This window comes from Oncorhynchus gorbuscha, linkage group LG09 (assembly GCF_021184085.1).
Source record: "Oncorhynchus gorbuscha isolate QuinsamMale2020 ecotype Even-year linkage group LG09, OgorEven_v1.0, whole genome shotgun sequence".
Lineage (NCBI taxonomy): Eukaryota > Metazoa > Chordata > Actinopteri > Salmoniformes > Salmonidae > Oncorhynchus > Oncorhynchus gorbuscha.
Genome location: NC_060181.1, coordinates 31,603,491 through 31,628,003, shown reverse-complemented (window position 1 = coordinate 31,628,003; position 24,513 = coordinate 31,603,491). Strand labels below are relative to the sequence as shown.

General features: G+C 42.8%; 1 protein-coding gene across 1 annotated transcript in view; it reads right to left on the bottom strand.

Annotated features, from left to right (window-relative positions):
* LOC124043397 (potassium channel subfamily K member 9-like) overlaps positions 1 to 16,859 on the bottom strand; it is a 44,185-nt gene extending 27,326 nt beyond the window's left edge. The window contains exon 1 of the mRNA XM_046361970.1: positions 15,613 to 16,859. Within this exon, the coding sequence (XP_046217926.1) occupies positions 15,613 to 16,213 (601 nt within the window). The 5' untranslated portion in view covers positions 16,214 to 16,859. The remainder of the gene's footprint in view (positions 1 to 15,612) is intronic.
* Between the last annotated feature and the right edge of the window lie 7,654 nt (positions 16,860 to 24,513).

Here is a 24,513-nt window from a genome sequence, read left to right as displayed (position 1 = left end):
CCCCTTTACTTTCAGTGCGGCAAACTCTCTCCAGAAGTTCAGTGAGGATCTCTGAATGATCCAATGTTGACCTAAATGACTAATGATGATAAATACAATCCACCTGTGTGTAATCAAGTCTCCGTATAAATGCACCTGCACTTTGATAGTCTCAGAGGTCCGTTAAAAGCGCAGAGAGCATCATGAAGAACAAGGAACACACCAGGCAGGTCCGAGATACTGTTGTGAAGAAGTTTAAAGCCGGATTTGGATACAAAAAGATTTCCCAAGCTTTAAACATCCCAAGGAGCACTGTGCAAGCGATAATATTGAAATGGAATGAGTATCAGACCACTGCAAATCTACCAAGACCTGGCCGTCCCTCTAAACTTTCAGCTCATACAAGGAGAAGACTGATCAGAGATGCAGCCAAGAGGCCCATGATCACTCTGGATGAACTGCAGAGATCTACAGCTGAGGTGGGAGACTCTGTCCATAGGACAACAATCAGTCGTATATTGCACAAATCTGGCCTTTATGGAAGAGTGGCAAGAAGAAAGCCATTTCTTAAAGATATCCATAAAAAGTGTTGTTTAAAGTTTGCCACAAGCCACCTGGGAGACACACCAAACATGTGGAAGAAGGTGCTCTGGTCAGATGAAACCAAAATTGTACTTTTTGGCAACAATGCAAAACGTTATGTTTGGCGTAAAAGCAACACAGCTCATCACCCTGAACACACCATCCCCACTGTCAAACATGGTGGCAGCATCATGGTTTGGGCCTGCTTTTCTTCAGCAGGGACAAGGAAGATGGTTAAAATTGATGGGAAGATGGATGGAGCCAAATACAGGACCATTCTGGAAGAAAACCTGATGGAGTCTGCAAAAGACCTGAGATTGGGACGGAGATTTGTCTTCCAACAAGACAATGATCCAAAACATAAAGCAAAATCTACAATGGAATGGTTCAAAAATAAACATATCCAGGTGTTAGAATGGCCAAGTCAAAGTCCAGACCTGAATCCAATCGAGAATCTGTGGAAAGAACTGAAAACTGCTGTTCACAAATGCTCTCCATCCAACCTCACTGAGCTCGAGCTGTGTTGCAAGAAGGAATGGGAAAAAATTTCAGTCTCTCGATGTGCAAAACTGATAGAGACATACTCCAAGCGACTTACAGCTGTAATCGCAGCAAAAGGTGGTGCTACAAAGTATTAACTTAAGGGGGCTGAATAATTTTGCACGCCCAATTTTTCAGTTTTTGATTTGTTAAAAAAGTTGGAAATATCCAATAAATGTCGTTCCACTTCATGATTATGTCCCACTTGTTGTTGATTCTTCACAAAAAATACAGTTTTTTATCTTTATGTTTGAAGCCTGAAATGTGGCAAAAGGTCGCAAAGTTCAAGGGGGCCGAATACTTTCGCAAGGCACTGTACATCATGTTATTTCAAGTTATCCCTTTGGAGGGCAACAACACCTTAAAAAATGCCTGAAGTAAAGACATCGAGGGACTATGATAACATTGACTGTAGTCGATAAGATGATAGACCTTTCAAACATTTTATGCAACCTTATCAGCGAGTGATTTGATGCCAACTGTGTCAGAGCGATTTAAAGTTGTTAAACGGGAATGATGAATGTGTTGATATACTGAATGGACAACACATTAAGAACACCTTCCTAATATTGAGTTTCACCCACCTTTAACCCTCAAAACAGACTCAGTTCGTTGGGGCATGGACTATACTTGTGACCCGTTTCAGGAAACTAAGCGTATGTCGCAAGTCACGACTTCACAGGAGAGCTGTTTGAATGTAAAAATGTGCAAAATGTGTTTTTGGTCAGAAATGCCATCTCAAAGATGTGAGTTGCACCCTTTTTTTCCCCTCAGAACAGCCTAAGTTCATTGAGGCATCGACTCTACAAGGTGTCAAAAGTGTTCCACAGGGATGCTGGCCCATGTTGACTCCAATGCTTCCCACAGTTGTGTTCAAGTTGGCTGGATGTCCTTTGGGTGGTGGACCATTCTTGATACACACGGGAAACTGTTGAGAATGTAAACCCAGCAGCTTTGCAGTTCTTGACACAAACCAGTGTGCCTGGCACCTACTACCACACCTCGTTTAAAGGCACTTCAATGTTTTGTCTTGCCCATTCACCCTCTGAATGGCACACATAAACAATCTATGACTCAATTGTCTCAAACGTTAAAAATCCTTCTTTAACCTGACTCTTCCCCTTCATCTACACTGATTGAAATGGATTTAACAAGTGACAACAATAAGGGATCATAGCTTTCACCTAGATTCACCTGGTCAGTCTATGTCATGGAAAGAGCAGGTGTTCCTAATGTTTTGTACACTCCGGTTTTAACAGGATTCCTGAGACCTTTTCTGAGATGCTTTGTGGATACGGGCCCAGGAGTCTCTGAGAACTTTCTACTCCTCCAAGTACCAATATCGTCTAAACAAAATCTCCAAACAATTGCTGTCAAGACCACACACAAACACTCACCTCACCCCACCAAAAATGTGCTGCCACAACCCCATTTGCAGAACCACACACACACACGCGCACACACACACACACACACAGTACCAAACAACAATCACTGTCAAGACCACACTACCCCATTGACAGAACTCTTCACCAAACGATTTTTGTCAACAGTGGTTGGAGATGACAGCCCCTGAGGCACACACACCCTTCCATATACACACAAACACACACACCGTACACACAAAGTACACACACACATCCCAAACAATCACTGTCAACGTTATGGTCCGGCTGATGTGGCTGTAGGAAATGACAGCGAAGTAGGGAAGGAGGGACAGAGTCCAGCTGTGGAGTGCCTTTGGCTACCGAGAGCTGTCAATCCCGCTGGCAGCAGACAGAAAAGTGAGTGTCCACTGTCATCATTCTCCACACTAGATGCTACCATCACGCTGGCAAACAGGTGAGACATAGAGGCCGAAATGGCACCCAGCTCCCTATATTGTGCACTACTTTACACCAGGGCCGATAGGGAATAGGGTGTATTACACAATACAATGTAGGGAATAGGGTGTATTACACAATACAATGTAGGGAATAGGGTGTATTACACAATACAATGTAGGGAATAGGGTGTATTACACAATACAATGTAGGGAATAGGGTGTATTACACAATACAATGTAGGGAATAGGGTGTATTATTATATATATTATTACACAATACAATGTAGGGAATAGGGTGCCATTTCAGATGCAGCCAGAGAATCAGCTGGTGCTGTGTAGCTCCATCAGTCATACATATGGCACATCACCTCTCTCCTGCACAAATTAGCAGCATAGGGTCTATAGAGATATGGCCAAGGTAAACAAGTAATGATTTATATTTTCCCTGTGCTACAGACAGCTATATCGGTCCGCTAATACAGGACTAGTGAAGGCCCAGTGCACTACTTTTTCTGGAGCACCCTCAGCACCCCTACTTCCCACAGCTATGCTGAGGTCTACTCCACATAGCTCTTAGAAACAAAGGTGCTATCTAGAACCTTAAAGGGTTCTTCATCTGTCCCCAGAAGAGAACCCTTTAAAGAAAATCAACACAGTCTGAGTCACTGTCATTCAACTACACTAATAGAAAAAAGGGTTCCAAAATGGTGCTTTAGCTGTCCACATAGGTGAACCCCTTTCGGTTCCAGGTAGAACCCTTTTTTTGTTCCAGGTAGAACCCTTTTGGTTTGCAGGTAGAACCCTTTCAGTTCCAGGTAGAACCTTCTACTTGGAACCAAAAAGCCTTCTACCTGGAACCAAAAAGCCTTCTCCTATGGGAACAGCAAAAGCACCCTTTTTGAACCCTTTTTTCTAAGAGTGTAGTTAATTGACAGTGAATCAGACTGTGCTGATAGTGTTGACAGTGCTTAACCCATGTCTATAGCAGCAACTGTACACAGAACAGACCTTTCTAGGTCCAGTAGTTGTTGTTATGGTAGAAAGACGTGGGCAGTGTTTGTATTGGAGAATCTAACTAGTCGTGACACACAACAGCAACACAGCGCTTCAAAGAGCTTATTCCCGGCTCCCATGAAAGCTATTGTTCTGAGAGCAATAAGAATGTCAGTGCACCTGTCCTACGCTCAGACGCACACACACACACACACACACACACACACACACACACACACACACACACACACACACACACACACACACACACACACACACACACACACACACATATATGCCATTTAGCAGACGCTTTTATCCAAAGCGACTTACAGTCATGTGTGCATACATTCTACGTATGGGTGGTCCCGGGAATCGAACCCACTACCCTGGCGTTATAAGCGCCATGCTCTACCAACTGAGCTACAGAAGGACCCACACACACACACACACACACACACAGATGCACACACACACACACACACACACACACACACACACACACACACACACACACGCACACGCACACACATGCACACGCACACACACACACACACACACACACACACACACACACACACACACACACACACACACACACACACACACACACACACACACACACACACACACACACACACACACACACACACACATACACACACACACACACGCACACACACACACACAAGGCAATGGGAGCTTTTCATCTCACACAGCGTCATCAGAGCTTTAAAGATATTGTTGCCTTGAATGATGTCAATCTACACACACCGTTTTCACACTTAGCTGTAATCCAGTAAGACATCAACAGCTTTTTCAATTTTGATTGAGCAGTGCCATGTTTCTTGCTCTGAATTGGTGGGAAAGAAATGTAAAAGGCCTATTAGACTAATGCATTTAGTGCCTTTTGAAGATAGTGCTTTGTGACTAATGCTCTGTGTCCATGTCACGTTTCACCAGTGTACCCCATTACCAATTCAAAGGCATGATTTAATCGCAGGCCCGAAATCACTACAGAGAAAAGCTCTAGAAGTGTTTTCCCACCCCAGGATACATACGGGCCCTGGTGGACGTAGCGCAGTAACTAGAGAATAGGCTGTCATTTGGGATGAAGCCTGTAATAACGTTTCACATCACAGCCTCTTTAGTAACCTGCACTTAATTCCATCATTGTACTGCATTCCCTGGACTGTACATGACAGACTCAGCAAATCAGACCCCAGTTCTGCAAGACGTCTGGGTCTACTTTCTGCCCACCACAGGACTGTGTTAGCCTGTAAAACTAAAACGTATTCTGTGCAGCTAATGCAAGGCCTTAGGTCTCTGGTCAACTAGTCATAAGAGTGCGGTTCACCATCGGAACCACATCCATTACAAAAGCACCCTTTGCCTATGCAGTCTTTCTTCACACGCTAATGTACAGAGCCAAGAAAAGTCTTCACTTTCCGAGCAATTAGTCAGAGGAATTAGTGGAATCAACCCCCAAGCCAATGTGGACAGAGTGGAAACGTGAATTAGACCTGCAAACAGAAGCAGAATCACCACAACGACATGGCACGCAGCGTCTCCACGGCAACAACCAGGGTTCTAACTCGGCTACAGCTGTTCTCATATGCGCTCATCTCACCTCAGCTTCTAAATCTGGACGATCACAAGCTATTTATAGATTACTAGCAGTTAGCAGTGTTGGTGGCCATGGTGATGATGATGATGATGACTTTGTTTGATTATCAACTGTAGTTAAAGTTGTCAAGTTCAGAGAATAATTCTACAGTTTCTGATTTGTTTTTATTACACACAATGAGCAGAGCCAGATTCCTACAGTAAAGCCTTTGTTGTTCTCTCTCGAATGACTTCTCAACATCAATTTGACAATATGACAGTTCTGTATCCAGAGTTGTGGGTATCAACTTTCTTTGTTCACCTATGTTGTGCACGCACGCACGCACGCACGCACACACACACACACACACACACACACACACACACACACACACACACACACACACACACACACACACACACACACACACACACACACACACACACACACACACACACACACACACACACACTGTACAAAAAACCATCACAAATCGAGTTGTTTCAACGAATTATTTCAACTAATTATTATTAAGTGACTGGCCTGTTTTACTAAACTTGTCGGTCAAAGTGTTACATACATGTAAAAAAAAGTTTTGGCCCAAACTTAGCTCCAACCTAAGAAAATGTGGGCAAAAATTCTGATGTGTTTGCTCAATTTGTCTCATATGTTAATTCCACCCCAAAACATGTTGGCATGTTACCTAAAAAAGGCTGTGTAACTAGTTTCACACACAGTGCTTTTAACATAGTGTTTTCAACTTACATATTTGACATACATGATTACATTGTGTGTGTTAATTTATACAATAATTAGTATTCAACATGTTTTCACCTGGGATTTGAACTCAAAACCTCTCGGTTTATGGCAACCCAACATTCCTGCTACACCACCATGTCTCTATCAGTTAACGTGTTAATGTGTTAAAACTTAATATGACTATTCTCTCATCATTGATTTGATTTACTTATTTCAGCAATTGTAGGTGTTCTGTATAGTTGTCTAATGTTACTCCTTAATCACTTTTAAACATGAAATTGTTTTTATTGAGATTTACTTTGATGTGCAAAGCGCAATACTATTGAAATCAGGCATTTACACAGACATGGTGGTGTGGGAGGAAGAATGGAATACTGCACTCAAGAGATTGTGAGTTCAAATCCCAGGTGAGAACGTCTGTGTGTAACTAGTTCTACAGTTTTTTTTGTTGCTGGTAAAATGCCAAAATAATCATTTCTATTTGAAAAAACATATGAGACAAATTGAGCAAACATAATTTAAGTTGACTTACCTTTTCTCAAGTTGGAGCTAAGTTTGTGCCAACTAACCAAAGAAAAGGCTGTGCGCGCACACACACACACACACACACACACACACACACACACACACACACACACACACACACACACACACACACACACACACACACACACACACACACACACACACACACACACACACACACACACACACACACACACACACACACACACACACACACACACACAGAGAGGTTCCCGAGGTTCATTCTGCCCTTCTGATGTCTATCCAGCCGGCACTAACACCTACAGCCAACATTATCAGCCTTGTGTACATAACATTCACCATTTGTGTTTCGGTTGTTTTTTTAACCCCTCGCATGGCAAGCCGTTAGTGTCAAGTCAAGTGACTCATCCTACTGCTGAATGTGTTGATGGAAAAACAAATCGTTTGTTTCTTTATCTGAATTTGGAACGTGTCTCTTACAGTGCAATAACCTCTGTATAATTGAATTTCCATAACTATTATGTGGATAGGCTACAGCAAGATGTATTCATTGGAGAATATTTGTAGCATGTCAGTGTTATTCAAACATAACAGGCAACTAACCCCTTCCCCATCTGAAACCAGAAAAGCATGAGCCATGGGCTGAGTATGAGCCAGGTCAGGTGGACTCATTATGACTCAAGTCATCAATACACTCTACAGCCATACATAGCCATGAGCTGAGTATGAGCCAGGTCAGGTGGACTCATTATGACTCAAGTCATCAATACACTCTACAGCCATACATAGCCATGGGCTGATCCACTGATGAAACACTTAGTACAATAATAAATGTATAGGCTGTACATGTAATCTCACTGTACTGGCCCGGGGCCTTTACTACATTACAGAAGGTTCAAAAAAAAAGTTTTACAAAAGAAAAGGATGTTGTGTTCATACTGTTGACCTCTGTTTTCATGAGGCACAGTCCTCCTCGTATCATTTACTTTCCTATGGGATGTCTCAGTCTGCACCAAAGGCAGGGGTGTCAAACAAACAGCCTGCGGGCCGGATCCAGCCCATGAGGGGTTCCAATCAGGCCAGAGGGTGGTTAGAGTAGAAACAAAATAAACAAACTCAACATGCTTTAAAATGACTAAAACCGTTATCTATGCACAATCATTATCATGACCTAGGCCTATGTAATTGCATGCCTTGCTTGTGCGCATGTGAGTGTTTGTAGGCTATGTCACCTTCATTCTCCACGCCTCCACAAGGTGGAATGCATCCCCAGGAATATTTTCTACTTCTTCTGGATTGTAGGAAAACATACGGTACTTTCTGAAAGGCTCATGGGGTTATGACATACTCTATAATGCATCGGTAAGTGGAGCTGCTTTCTGTAGCCTCTGTAGAGCAGGCTGTGTTGAACAGGTTTCACTGGACCTTTAACGTGATGTAACGGACGGCTACATTGTCTCTTACATCCATATAAACTCTTTCTTTATGGAACGCATCTCTTACAGTGTAAGTACCATGTAAAAGCAATTGTATATCATTCGTTTCCATACCTACCTATCTAGATACACTGTAAAACCAAGTGTTAAGAATCTCAACACTTAACTAAACACTTTTCTGTAACACTTTTTAAACGCACATTTAGAATGTCAACGAAAACGCGTCACAGTGTTTCGATTGTAAACACCAGAACACGTTTATTCGTTGTAACACTGTTTAAACACATGCACACCTTTATACAACACTTAACACTGTGTTGTTTTAACAGGGTGTAAAGCAGTATTTACATATTTCCCAGCATGTCTTTTGTGTGGAATGTGTGAGATGTGCGAGACCCACCCATGACTGTGTTTATTAGTGACACAGACATGATTGTTGCATTCAATAAATTATATTTCTGGAGCCTTCTTCAAGTGACTGCCTAATTGAATGTATTTCAATTAAAAATAAACCCTTTAATGACCACATATTATATATTTAATGAGGCCTTTAGTTATGGCCTAGTTATCCTCGACATTATGGTCTACAAATCCTGGCTCATGGGCCACATCAGACCCGCAAGTCACAATATGCGGGTTTGTGAAGTGATTAGAGAGAGGATATCCAACCATTTGAATATGTTATAACACACAACTTGCACTCAGAGTGACTGCTATGGTGAAGGACTTAATAAACAAGACTACCTAAACCATCTAAACTGGAACAACCATCTCAGTAACACATACAATATGTCCAACACCTTAAAGATTTTATTGATGAGGCCTCCCGGGTGGTGCAGTGGTTAAGGGTGCTGTACTGCAGCACCAGCTGTGCCACCAGAGACTCTGGGTTCGAGCCCAGGCTCTGTCGTAACCGGCCGCGACCGGGAGGTCCGTGGGGCGACGTACAATTGTCCTCGTGTCGTCCGGGTTAGGGAGGGGTTGGCCGGTAGGGATATCCTTGTCTCATTGCGCACCAGCGACTCCTGTGGCGGGCCGGGCACAGTGCATGCTAACCAAGGTTGCCAGGTGCACAGTGTTTCCTCTGACACATTGGCGTGGCTGGCTTCCGGGTTGGATGCGCGCTGTGTTAAGTAGCGGTGCGGCTTGGTTGGGTTGTGTATCGGAGGACACATGACTTTAAACCTTAGTCTCTCCCGAGCCCGTATGGGAGTTGTAGTGTGTCACATGTTTCATGTGTCCACATCATTAAGGAATTATCATGGTCCACACATGATTAAAACATTTTTATATAGCTGCACCATTGAGAGCATCACGATTGACTGCATCAACACATGGTATGGCAAATGCTCGGCATCCGACACCAAGGTGCTACAGAGGGTAGTGCGTACGGCCCAGTACATCACTTGGGCCGAGCTCCCTGACACCCAGGACCTACATGTTATACAACTCCAACCACCCAACTCTCTGCTACCACACAGCAAGCGGTACCGATGCACCAAGTCTGGAAACAACAGGAGCCTGAACAGCTTCTACCCCCAAGCCATAAGACTGCTAAATAGGTAGTTAAATAGTTAAGCAATATCTACACTGACCCTTTTTGCACTCTTTTGACTCATCACATCCGCTGCTGTTAATGTTTATTATCTATCCTGTCACTTTATCCCTACCTATATGTACATATCTACCTCAATCACCTAGGCACCCCTGCACATGGACTCGGTACTGGTACCCCGTGAATATAGCCAATGGTTACTCATTGTGTATTTATTCCTTGTGTTCATATTTATCTATTTTTCTATTATTTCTATTTCTTTTTCCGTCTCCATTGCTGGGAAGGGCCCGTAATTAAACATTCCAATGTTAATCTACACCTGTTGTTTACAATGTATATGAAAAATACAATTTGATATGATGGTTATGATGGTTATAGCAAGATTGGAATAATATCTGATTCATGGGAGAATGTATGTTTAAACATGTCTGCATTATTCAAACATAACAGGCACCTAACCCCTTCACCATCTGTTGAAACCAGGAAAGCACATATGAGCCAGGGCAGGTAAACTCATTATAACTCAAGCAGAGACAATCTACAGCCAAACATAAACCATGTTAACCAGATGATAATGCCAGGAGCTGTTCTTTCAGGGCTACAGCACTTATAGCTCATGGGAAAGCACAGTCTCAATATGTCACTGCTGAGAACAGTGGTATTAAATCCACTACTGTAGGCTGTAATTCAATTGTGATTTTGAACATGTATCCTAAATTATATAAGCTGACAAACAAACAACGGAAATATGGCCAAACTCTAAAGGGATCGTTTCACATTCAAATGGACAAATAAACCAATAGACCTGAACAGTCCATCATACATGTAGCTACAACTCTAAAAGCACATTCAAATGCATGCTCTTTTAGTGTTGTTAGCTGCTGTAACATACACAATGCAATGGAAGCATACTATGGTCATGTTCACTCTCCAGTAGTCATTTAAGTGTTGCTAGGCACATCTGAAGACATGCCTAGTGCATTAGTTTCCTTTGCACCGTTATGTGCCCGTGTTGAATAATATCATGTGTAGATGGTGTCCATAATGTAGAAGGTGTCCCCTCCCCCCACCTCTCTGCTTCAGAGGGGATGGGTTAAATGCCCCTTTCCTTAATGTAGGTCTAAAGCCCACCCACTCTGGTCTTTGATGCAGTTTAATCAGAAGTTGCTTGGGGGAAATGAATATTGGTTGTTATCTCCAAAACAGAAACATTTCAGGAATTGGAAAACAATGTATAAATTTCCCCATGAACGAAAATACAATTATGAAACTTCAGATGCTATTTTGAAAAGATGTTCTTGGTCCTAGAGTCATGAAATGTTCTGAGTACATTGAGGGGAGTTACTCCTTTCAATAAATGTTTTTAGAAAATGTATTTGCAAGGTTTACATCAGACAGCAACGTATTTCAAAAACAAATAATAAAACATTCACTCTTAATTTTCGAGTAATGTAGGCCTAAAAAGGGTTCATGTCTTCGTGTTACGGGTCCCTATGTTACCCAGGTCTGATCGACAGGTTAAATATGTCTATTCTAACATAAATGTCTCTGTACGTCCATGAAGTCATGTAGGCCTACCAGTGTACTAAATGAAACATTGCGTGTAACGCTGTGTGCCTACTCTCTGTGTAGAAACAATGCTGTGTGCCTACTCTCTGTGTAGAAACAATGCTGTGTGCCTACTCTGTGTAGAAACAATGCTGTGTTCCTCCTCTCTGTGTAGAAACAATGCTGTGTGCCTACTCTCTGTGTAGAAACAATGCTGTGTGCCTACTCTCTGTGTAGAAACAATGCTGTGTGCCTACTCTGTGTAGAAACAATACTGTGTGCCTACTCTATGTGTAGAAACAATGTTGTGTGCCTCCTCTCTGTGTAGAAACAATGCTGTATGGCTACTCTATGTGTAGAAACAATGCTGTGTGCCTCCTCTCTGTGTAGAAACAATGCTGTGTGCCTCCTCTATGTGTAGAAACAATGCTGTGTGCCTCCTCTCTGTGTAGAAACAATGCTGTGTGCCTCCTCTCTGTGTAGAAACAACGCTGTGTGCCTCCTCTCTGTGTAGAAACAATGCTGTGTGCCTCCTCTCTGTGTAGAAACAATGCTGTGTGCCTACTCTGTGTAGAAACAACGCTGTGTGCCTCCTCTCTGTGTAGAAACAATGCTGTGTGCCTACTCTATGTGTAGAAACAATGCTGTGTGCCTACTCTATGTGTAGAAACAACGCTGTGTGCCTCCTCTCTGTGTAGAAACAATGCTGTGTGCCTCCTCTCTGTGTAGAAACAATGCTGTGTGCCTACTCTGTGTAGAAACAACGCTGTGTGCCTCCTCTCTGTGTAGAAACAATGCTGTGTGCCTACTCTATGTGTAGAAACAATGCTGTGTGCCTACTCTATGTGTAGAAACAATGCTGTGTGCCTCCTCTCTGTGTAGAAACAATGCTGTGTGCCTCCTCTCTGTGTAGAAACAATGCTGTGCGGCCTCCTCTCTGTGTAGAAACAATGCTGTGTGCCTACTCTATGTGTAGAAACAATGCTGTGTGCCTCTTCTCTGTGTAGAAACAATGCTGTGTGCTTCCTCTCTGTGTAGAAACAATGCTGTGTGCCTCCTCTCTGTGTAGAAACAATGCTGTGTGCCTCCTCTCTGTGTAGAAACAATGATGTGTGCCTCCTCTCTGTGTAGAAACAATGCTGTGTGCCTCCTCTCTGTGTAGAAACAATGCTGTGTGCCTCCTCTCTGTGTAGAAACAATGCTGTGTGCCTCCTCTCTGTGTAGAAACAATGCTGTGTGCCTACTCTGTGTAGAAACAATGCTGTGTGCCTCCTCTCTGTGTAGAAACAATGCTGTGTGCCTACTCTGTGTAGAAACAATGCTGTGTGCCTCCTCTCTGTGTAGAAACAATGCTGTGTGCCTCATCTCTGTGTAGAAACAATGCTGTGTGCCTCCTCTCTGTGTAGAAACAATGCCTCCTCTCTGTGTAGAAACAATGCTGTGTGCCTCTCTGTGTAGAAACAATGCTGTGTGCCTCCTCTCTGTGTAGAAACAATGCTGTGTGCCTCCTCTCTGTGTAGAAACAATGCTTTCTAATCTACTGTCTGTATTTTTCTGGTCCTTCACAACGACCATTGTGATTTTGTCTTGTTTTATAGAAATGCTGATTCACCTTAAAAACGATTGTTTGCTTAATAAAGATATTTCCATATTATGGCGGAGATCAAATCCAGCTAGACCTTTCACTGTAATGTTGGCAATACCACTTCAATCAAGAAACTAGCATGTTCATTGAGGACCTAAGATAAATAAAGGCCATGCAAAGGACAACATTAAAAGCAACAGGCTACTCTGAATATGTGCTAAAGTTGTAGGCCTATAGCCTACAGTACGCCTGTTGACTCCGTTGGTATTTTCTACACGTATATCCTATAGCATATATACTTAACATCTGTTTTTGTATGTTTTCTTCTATCAAAGTGGATATACCTCAGGATACAATTCGTTGGAGGACAAGGATCTGATCGTTTGGCCGAGAAAGGGTTATGGGCGTTTTATTCGGCCTGCTTGGAATAATATGTATGGCCAGCTGGTGTATGGCCAGCTGCAGATCATCCCTTATGATGTGGTTGTTGGCAGCGCAGCTCACAGGAGCTAGAAGAGCTGTCCTTTCAGCACCAGGTGCAGCGCAGCTCACAGGAGCTAGAGGAGCTGTCCTTTTAGCACCATGTGCAGCGCAACTCACAGGAGCTAGAGGAGCTGTCCTTTCAGCACCAGGTGCAGCGCAGCTCACAGGAGCTAGAGGAGCCTTCCTTTCAGCACCAGGTGCAGCGCAGCTCACAGGAGCTAGAGGAGCTGTCCTTTCAGCACCAGGTGCAGCGCAGCTCACAGGAGCTAGAGGCAACTCACAGGAGCTAGAGGAGCTGTCCTTTCAGCACCAGGTGCAGCGCAGCTCACAGGAGCTAGAGGCAACTCACAGGAGCTAGAGGAGCTGTCCTTTCAGCACCAGGTGCAGCGCAGCTCACAGGAGCTAGAGGCAACTCACAGGAGCTAGAGGAGCTGTCCTTTCAGCACCAAGTGCAGCGCAGCTCACAGGAGCTAGAGGAGCTGTCCTTTCAGTACCATGTGCAGCGCAGCTCATGTTCAAGCTGCAGCAACAGCTGATGGAACGCACTTCAGTTAAGGTTGTATGCACACAATCATAGGAAGATGTTGTTTTTTTGGGGGGGGGGTGGACTAGTATAGGCCCAGCGCACTACTTTTGTGAAATAACTGTTTTATTATTTTTTAAGTAAGATAATTTGTATTCATTTTTTTTTCAAGGAGTGCTGCAGCACCCTCAGCACCGCTACTTTACATTTACATTTACATTTAAGTCATTTAGCAGACGCTCTTATCCAGAGTTCCCCGTCAATGCACACAATAATGCCATTATTATTGCCTGTCAGGTTAATATAATAGTTTGTTTAAAACGTTTACATACTTTGCAAAAATAACGATTTCCCCAATGTTTACATGGACACATCTGAAAGCAGGCTACTGATGAGACGTGATAATTGCAGAACATCGCCAAACAATACAAACGTTCTGCCACAGTGACCATGTTATTTTTGCAAAGACTATTTGATTCTGAGTTCAGACATATAATGTTTGTATGTGAAAACTACTTATAAGATTTTCCGAACTCATTTAACTCACTTAATGGTGCTTGCACATGCGCAGATCAAATTGACCGCTGGGACCTCGATTAACCTGTTTACATATCATAATACTTGGAAAGATTGCTCAGAAAACCAGGTGTTTTAATCGGTGTATGCTTACTTCGATTATGACCTTACACTGATTAAGATAAGCAGAGTAAGGTGTTTACACACAGCACATGCCTAATGCAATATTCGGCCTTCTGCCATAATCAGTTTAATATCGAGTGTTTAGTGTGAATGTAAACATATTGATGCCTCCACAGTTTTTTAGATAGTGTTGACATGTTATCAATCACAGCCTTTTGTAACCTACCACTTGCATGGTCTGCCATTAAATCATGGATTAAAACATGATGTCTACAGGGGTAACCAATGCAGATGCAGCAACAGTCGTGCAGTTGAAATCATTGTACATGTAGGCTTATCATTATTTGGTTTCCAAAAATGTGGTCAAGCCTATCTCAGTGGCGTGGTAGGCCACTCCTACTTTGATGGTGCATTGTGGTACTCGAGGGAATGGTTGCATACATAGTAGCCTAGAGGACTGCTTTTCGTGTAGGCTATTGATCTTTTCTCATTAAATTGATGAGCTGCTGAAAACTATAATTGAAATTGCCAGTTTATCTAGATAGACAGACACATTATGTTGTTGCTACTGATTGTAGTGATGCCTTTTTTCCCTAATCTATAAAGTTGATGTGCAGAAACATTGTACACAGGTGGCATTTTACTGTTATTGCGTCATCATTTGGTTTCGCCTGTTAACATACCGGAGTTATTTAGCGAAAACCACATTTTACCTACTTTTCTAAAACAATTGATGTTGCATAAGGGACAGGTTTTAAGGGTTAATACCGGGTAGTGGGTATAGACTACCTGTTGCTGGACTAAGTTTAGTGAAACACATCTCTGCATAATGCTGTGTTGACTTTAATTCGTTGTGCTATATAGTGTTGTAAGTGATATAGTAACTATTTAAATTGTAGCCTACTAACCACCTAACATCCACGGCCCATGACTGTGATTAGGCTGTAGTCTACACTTTAAATCTCCGCATGAATGACATTATACTGACACAGTGGCTGTGCGTAATGCTGGTACGCAATTAAATCTCCATGGACTATAGACTGCAGACTCACCTATGGTGGTGATGACTGTGATGGCAAAGTAAAAAGATCCCGCAAATTTCCACTGAACTCCGGCCCTGTGGGGCTCGGCCTCCATAATGATGGTCTCCAGTTTGCGGTAGTCGTCCTCGCTAATGTTGTATTTCCCTTGGAGACGCTTCTCCTCTGCCTCCAGCTGTTCTTTCTCCCGCATCTCGAAGTCTGACTCCAGGGCATCGAACACTGCGGCCCCGACCAGCAGGTACGTGAACGTGCAGATGATCAGGGACAAGGTCCGCACGTTCTGCCGCTTCATGACCACCAGGAACCGGCGAGTGAGGGGCTCATGTCCCCTCGTATCCCCCGGGAAGGCTGCGCAGCAATCGGGAAAGCGTTGGCAGCGGCTGAAAGAGGAGGGACAGACTGGCGCGTGTTGGTGACTGTGGGTGCGGTGGACAGAAGAGCAGTAGTGGAGACTGCTATGTGTGTGATCCCTGTAACAGGTCCTAAAATCCTGCTCCGGGTTCGCAGAGAGACACAGGAGACTGCTCGATCGCCGGGACCACGAGCCCTGCAGCCTAGACACTCTGCGCAAAACCTGCCCAAACCAAGTCCTCCAAGCGCGTAGTGCCATCAACAAGCAGCTGCTAGATTCCTCTGTTGTCTTCTTATCGAAAAGGCAACGGGTTTTTTTACGAATTCGTTTGAACACATATGGCAAAAATAATGTTCGATTATTTTTGTTGTGAATCTGTAAATGCTTGATGCGGTATTTGCTCTTCTGTCCAAATCTTCCTGGAAGATTTCAAGAGAAATGAACCGATCCAACAGAGGTTGGATGCGGGTGAACCATGGGCTATTTTCGCATTTGCTCCCAGTAAGTTTCAGTAAGCAGCAACCTGTTCATCTCGCTACCTCATCTTAAGTGTCAGGCTATTTTTAACAACGAACCATCCCCCCATTTGTACATAATCAATTGACTGTGTGGAATCCAGAAATACAGCTCAGAAATATAAGACATCGCCAGAAGTCATTTCCATTTGATTCAGTGTGTTGTGCTGAGTCCTCGATAAAATACACGAGGAGAGGAACACACAGCGCAGGATCCGGGAGAAAAAAAGTATACTCACTCACTTGATTCGCGCTCTGGGGATCTAAACACAGGCAAAACTCAACAAAGATCTAACACTATGCACAGCGTAATTCCTGTCCATTGCGGAATTATTCACTACCGATTCCTTTCCTCATATCGTATCATATTGCCATGAATTATGGTAAAGATAAAACTATCCCAAAACGGTGACTGGAAGGGACACTCGTCATCAATAAATCTACATTAACTACAGGTTTCATTTCAAATGTTCCCTTCTTAGAATAGTGCCGTGGGGTTCTGCCTCAGGACAAACGTGCATTGTCACTGTATAACCTTCTCCAGAAACCCGGAGCAGGCAAACCCGAAATACCGGTATAGCCTGGTGCATGTCTCCTGTTAGGCGCGTGGTGACTACCGGCTCAGCTGCGCCCACCAAGAGCTCTCCAGGCCGGAGCTGAATTCTCCGCGGGCTTCCAATTAACTGGAGTTAAATTAGAAAAAGTTTCGGCTTTTCCTCGTTAGTAGAAGTTACTCGAGGCCATCAATTAACGCTAGAGAAAGAGAAGCACTTTGATGATGAAGCTGAACACTGCGTGTCCTCACAAGCTACGGATGCTGAGTGTGTGGAATCTCCTGTCAGAATTGTGGCAGGCTATTTAATTTAAGAGACCGCTGAGATCTGATTCTCCATCTATTGTATTTTAGGACGTTCTATTTTAAGACATTCTAATTGTTGAACATGTTTACTTAAAGCCGACTTCCTCCCGAGGGGCATCTCTTAATACACCCCCTCTCCCAGGTCACCCCTTCTCCTCACACCCCTCCTGCAGCGACCACTCCCACTCATTATCAACACGAGATTACTTCCAAACACATGACCAACTCACATACAGTGCCTTCGGAAAATATTAAGACACCTGGACTTTTGTTACGTTACAGCCTTATACTTTTTTCTCTCCTCAATCTACACACAATGCCACATAATGACAAAGCGAAAATATGTTTTTAGAAATGTTATCAAATTTATTTCAATAAAAAACAAAACAGCTTATTTACATAAGTATTCAGACCCATTGCTATGAGACTCGAAATTGAGCTTAGGTGGCATCCTGTTTCCATTGATCAACCTTGAGATGTTTCTACAACTTGATTGGAGTCCACCTGTGGTACATTCAATTATTTGGACATGATTTAGAAAGTCACACAGGTCTATATAAGGTCCCACAGTTGACAGTACATGTTAAAGCAAAAACCAAGCCATGAGGTCGAAGGAATTGTCCGTAAAACTCTGAGACAGGATTGTGTCAGGCACAGATCTGGGGAGGGGTACCAAAACTTTGATGCAGCATTGAAGGTCCCCAAGAACACAATGGCCTCCATCATTCTTAAATGGAAGAAGTTTGGAACCACAAAACTAGAGCATACAGAGAAGAAGGGCCTTTGTCAGGGAGGTCACCAAGAACCCAATGGTCACTCTGACAGAGCTCCAGAGTTCCTCTGTGAGATGGGACAACCTTCCAGAAGGACAACCAGCTCTGCAGCACTCCACCAATCAGGCATGTTTATGGGTTGAGTGGACAGACGGAAGCCACTCCTCAGTAAAAGGCAAGTGACAGCCCACTTGGATTTTGTCAATAGGCACCTAAAGGACTCTCAGACCATGAGAAACAAGATGCTCTGGTCTGATGAAACCAAGATTGATCTCTTTGGCCTGAATGCCAAGCGTCACGTCTGGAGGAAACCTGGCACCACCCCTATGGTGAAGCATGGAGGTGGCAGCATCATGCAGTGGGGATGTTTTTCAGTGGCAGGGACTGGGAAACTAGTCAGGATCGAGAGAAAGATTAACGGAACAAAGTACAGAGAGATCCTCGATGAAAATCTGCTCCGGAGGGCTCAGGACCTCCGACTTGGGCGAAAGTTCACCTTCCAACAGGACAATGACCCTAAGCATATAGCCATCCAACCTGATAGAGCTTGAGAGGATCTGCAGAGAAGAATGAGAGAAACTGCCCTAATAAAGGTGTGCCAAGCTTGTAGCGTCATAATCAAGAAGACTAGAGGCTGTAATCACTGCCAAAGATGCTTCAACAAAGTACTGAGTAAAGGGTCTGAATACTTATGTAAATGACATATTTCAGTTTTTTCTTTTTAATAAATGTGCACTAATGTCAAAACTGTTTTTGCTTTGTCATTATGTGGTATTGGTGTAGATTTATGAGGGGAAAAAGTAATTGAATCTATTTTAGAATAAGGCTGTAACATAACAAAATGTGGAAAAAGTCAAGGGGTCTGAATAGTTTCCGAATGCACTGAATGATTAGTCTGCTAGCCAGGCTAGCCTAACACCAATGAAACACTAAATCACTGTATCCAGTTGCTGCTGTCCATGGTGCTAGTTTACAGGCTTGCATGCATGTGCACTGGAAGGACTGGGGAGTACTGTGTCGCACGCAGTACAAGAATGTTATTTATTTTTTAATTAACCTTTATTTTAACCAGGAAGGGCTCATTGAGATAAAATCTCTTTTTCAAGAGCGCCCTGGCCAAGATAGGCAGCACCAAGTCATTACAAAAGAATTACAGACAGACAACATGAAAAACTACAAGTAATCTAGCAAAAACCATTGAATTCACAAGAGTATAAAACAGCAAATTAAAAACATTGACAGGTCAGGGAATCAGCCTCAAAATCCTTCATCAGTGATTTAAAAACACCAATCGGGACAAGTTCTTCCAGTTTAAAAGTATTTTGTAAGGTGTTCTAAGACGATGGCGCAGAGTACATAACAGCCCTTTTACCAAATTCAGTTCGGACATTTGGAACAGTTAGCAGGATAAAGTCCAGCGAACGAAGAGAGTACCTACCACATTTCTGAACAATAAAAATGCACAAAAAAAAGGTAGTAAACCCAAAATGGCTTTGTAAATAAAAGTATACCAGTGACTGAGCCTACGAGTGACTAGAGAAGGCGAGCCAACCCTGGTATACAAAGTGCAGTGGTGCATAAGGGTTTTGCAGTTTAAAATAAACCTCAAAGTGCCATGGTAAAGAGTGTCAATTGATCTCAAACACTGAGCGGAAGCATTCATATATAAAATATCCCCATACTCTAGTAAAGGCATCAATGTAGCTTACACTAGCCTCCTTCTGGCTTCAAAAGAAAAACAGGCTTCAATTGTTTTGTAAGTTGTTGAATATGCAATTTAAAAGAGAGGCCGTCATCAATTAAAATTCCAAGGTATTTATATGAGGTTACAACCTCAATCTCCTTGCCCTGACAGGTAGTAATAGGTGAAAGGTTCAGAGGTCTATTTCTTGCATTAGAAAACACCATAAGCTTCAATTGACAAGGTATGTTGAACAGTATATAAAAAGCAGTTTGCATGTTATGGAAAGCTTTTGTAAGAGACGAGGCACAACAGTAAATAACAGTATCATCATCATAAAAATGAAGTTGTGCATTTTAAACATTTTTGTCTAAATCATTTCTATAAATAGTGAATAAGAGAGGACCAAGTACAGAGCCTTGGGGCACACTATTAAAGACAGACAATTTAACAGACATAAGCCCATCAAATTGAGTGCACTGAGTTCTATCAGACAGATAGTTAGCAAACCATGCAACTGCATGCTCCGAAAGACCTACACTCGACAATCTCTGCCTTAGTATAGCATGATCAACTGTATTAAAAGCCTTAAAGAGATCAATAGAAAGTGAGACACCGTGCTGTTTTTGCCAATGGCTTCAGTGACATAATTTAAAACCTTCATGGCTGCTGTAATTGTGCTATGCTTCTCCCTGAAGCCTGGTTGGTACATTGATAAAATAGAGCTAGTAAATAAAAACTCTTTAAGCTGTTCACTTACAAGGGTTTCAAGTATTTTCACCAGGGGTGACAACCAGAGAGAGCAAAAAGCTCATCCACACAGGGTTGTACAGAGACAGAGGACACTGAATCAAACAGCCTACCAGATGATACAACGTGCTCATTGAAACAATTCAGCATTTCAGTTTTGTCATATACAGCAACAGAGTCCTTCAAAACACATGAAGGTAATTCATTAACATTACTGTTACCAGACATAGACTTAATAGCCTTCCAAAACTTTCTAGGGTCATTCAGGTTATCAGTGGTAACAGACATAAAATATTCAGACTTGGCCTTGCTGAGAAGAAAAGAACACTTGTTTCGTAACTGCCTAAAAATAAGCCAATCAGCATCAGAACATGATTTCCTTGCTTTAGCCCAGGCTAGAATACGGTTGTGAATAATACAGGACAGCTCAGAAGAAAACCATGGATTATCCCGCCCTTTAACCCTGAACCTGCGGAATGGGACATGTTTGTTTACTATTTGGGAAAAACCATCATGAATGAATTTCCAGGCAGTTTCAACGTCTGGGATAAGCTCAATCTTGCTCCAGTCAAAATAAAACAAATAATGAAATAATGAAAGAAAACTTGCTCATTAAAACACTTCAAATTTCTCTTACGAACAAAACGTGGGTTTGTCTTTGTAACCTTAGTATTTCTAACAGCAACAACAGCACAATGGTCAATTAAATCATTACAAAAAACACCAACCTCAGAATATTTATGTGGAACATTTGTCAATATCAAATCAATCAGGGTATATTTATCTGGGCATTTAAGATTTGGGCGAGTGGGTGAGTTAATCAACTGGGTAAGATTCATAGAATTCCAAAACATTTTAAAATCATCAGACACCGGCTTTAACCAACACCAGTTGAGATCACCAATCAAGATCATTTCACTGTAAAGAAGTTAAGACATAAGGTGCGTCAAAGAAGAAAATGCATCACCGAGAGCAGAGGGGTCTGTATCAGCCAATCACAGTTATAGAGAGCAGAGGGGGGTCTATAACAGCCAATCACAGTTATAGAGAGCAGAGGGGGGTCTATAACAGCCAATCACAGTCATAGAGAGCAGAGGGGGGTCTATAACAGCCAATCACAGTTATAGAGAGCAGAGGGGGGTCTATAACAGCCAATCACAGTCATAGAGAGCAGAGGGGGGTCTATAACAGCCAATCACAGTTATAGAGAGCAGAGGGGGGTCTATAACAGCCAATCACAGTCATAGAGAGCAGAGGGGGGTCTATAACAGCCAATCACAGTCATAGAGAGCAGAGGGGGGTCTATAACAGCCAATCACAGTCATAGAGAGCAGAGGGGGGTCTATAACAGCCAATCACAGTTATAGAGAGGCCCTTTGAAACCTTAATATTCAAAGCAAGAAATTCCAACTGTTTACAAATAGTTTCAGACTTCAGGCTTAAAAATCCTTCTTTAACCTGATTCCTCCCCTTCATCTACACTGATTGAAGTGGATTTCATACGTGGCATCAATAAGGGATCATAGCATTCACCTGGATTCCCCTGGTCAACCTATGTCATAAAAAGAGCACGTGTTCTTAATGTTTTGTACACTCAGTGTATATAATGGTGTGTATAGTCAGTATGGGCAGTATGTGAATAGAAAATGTTTGTATTGCAGTATAGGATGAGCCATGACTAGAATAGTTTATATACATATAAAGTGAGTAAAACATGTAAACATTATTAAAGTGACCAGTGTTCAATGACTATGTACATAGGGCAGCGGTCTCTAAGGTGTAGGATAGAGTACCGGGTGGTAGCCTGCTAGTAACCGCGACTTAGGTTCAGTGCAGGGTACTGGACTGAGGCCGGCTAGTGGTGACTGTTTACCAGTCTGATGGACTGGAGATAGAAGCTGTTTATCATTCTCTCGGTCCCATCTTTGATACGCCTGTACTTCTAGATGGTAGCAGGGTGAACAGGCCTTGGCTCGAGTGCCTAAGGTCCTTGATGATTTTCTCGGCCTTTCTGTCACACCGGGTGCTCTAGATGTCCTGGAGGGCAGGCATTGTGCCCCCTGTGATGCATTGGGCTGACCGCTACACTCTATGGAGAGCCCTGCGGTTCCCGAATGGTGCAATTGCTGTACCCGGTGGTGATACAGCCCAACAGGAGGCTCTCAATGGTGCATCTGTAGAAGTTTGTGAGGGCCAAGACCAATTTATTCAGCCTCCTGAGGTTGAAGAGATGCTGATGCTCCTTCTTCACCACACTGTCTGCGTGAAAGGACCATTTCAGGTTGTCAGTGATGCGCAGGCCAAGGAACTTGATGCTTTTGACCCTCTCCCCTGCAGCCGTGAAAAGGTGGATGGGGGCGTGCTCTCTCTGCTGTCTCCTATAGTCCATGATCAGCTCCTTCTGTGCTACCCATCAGTAACTTACAATAGAAAGCACTCTGGGCTAATTACACTGTAAAGGGAACTTCACTTAATAAACTTGGAGATACTCATTGATCGTTTTCATGCCAGCAAGTCTCAAACGATGGTAGAAATAAACCAGGGGGTGGCCAGTCACTCTCTTCCTGGGGAGCTATGTGTTGGAGAAGGGCTAGATCAAACCCCTGCATACCCAGTATCTCTCCAGGAGGAGGGTTGGCCACCTGGTATAGACTAATAGCCAGTATGACCCTTCTCAGAGAGGACAAAAGGTTTTGTTTTCCGATTAGGCATGGTTAAAATGAGCTAATGTGAGCCTTCCTTAGGGATGCGTTTTCCCTATGAACCCTTTGGGTCACCATAGTTACCCTAGTTGGCATAGACGAATGACCCAAAGGGTTTAAAGGTCAATTGGGGAAATGAGGATGGAGTGTCTTAAATACCAGCTGTGAAGAGGAGGCCTTTGGGGTTATGACATCGTATCTGTGGTGGGGGAAGTAGAAGGCAGAGAATTGACAGTTGAGCATTTTCAAGTATGCTATTGTAAAGTTCAAGGGGATTTTAAGTTCACACTTCCCTCAAGAGTCAAAAGACTAAATTATAGAGTCAGAGTCTATTGAAGGATTGGCACGACATGCCCTTGATTAGAGTGAGCGGGTTGGGTGCGTGCTGAGTTATGTCCTCCATACAAATAAAACTGACATCAGACCAGAGTAGAGCAACAACGACAAAAATATGCCAAAATATTGACCCTGAGAATATGTAAAAACTGTGATCCTGTGTAGACCCTGAAGATCATTCATATTGAAAATATTTCCACAGTTTTAAATCATATACAGGTTTAGTCATCTATTTTGTTGGATAAAGAGGAGTTTGTGAGAGGCATGGGTCGATGGGCACATCTACCCCTTAGAATGATCAGTTCGCCATGTTAAAAGGCCATTAATTTATGCAGAATTCTGCAATGTTGTTACAATATTTGTGTTGTTCATTACACAATCGTGGCAATATAGACATTTATCATGTTGAATTACATTAAAGAACTGGAGGAATTGACACCTGAGGAATATTATCCTCAGATACGGTTCCTTTGAACACCCATCTCAATAGACAGATGCATTCTCTTAAAAAAGAGAAGCCGTGCAAAGTTATTAAACAGAGGTGCCTAGTTATTCTTCTTTTGTTGATATCAGGTAACGTGCAACCTAACCCTGATTTTAAATCAAGATCTGGTTTTGGTATTTTTCATTTAAATGTACGCAGCCTGTTGTCAAAAATTGATGGGGTTAGGATTTGGGCTAAATCAACTGATGCTGATGTAATTGTGTTTTCTGAAACCTGGCTCAGCAAGTCTGTTTTTGATAAGGATATTTGTATAAGTGGTTACAATGTTTATCGCATTGATCAGGTTAAGAAAGGTTCGGGTGTGGCTATATTTTATTTAACTAGTTAAATCAGTTGAGAACAAATTCTTATTTACAATGACGGCCTACCAAAAGGCAAAAGGCCTCCTGTGGGGACGGGGGCTGGGATTTCAAAAAAATAAAATAATATAGGACAAA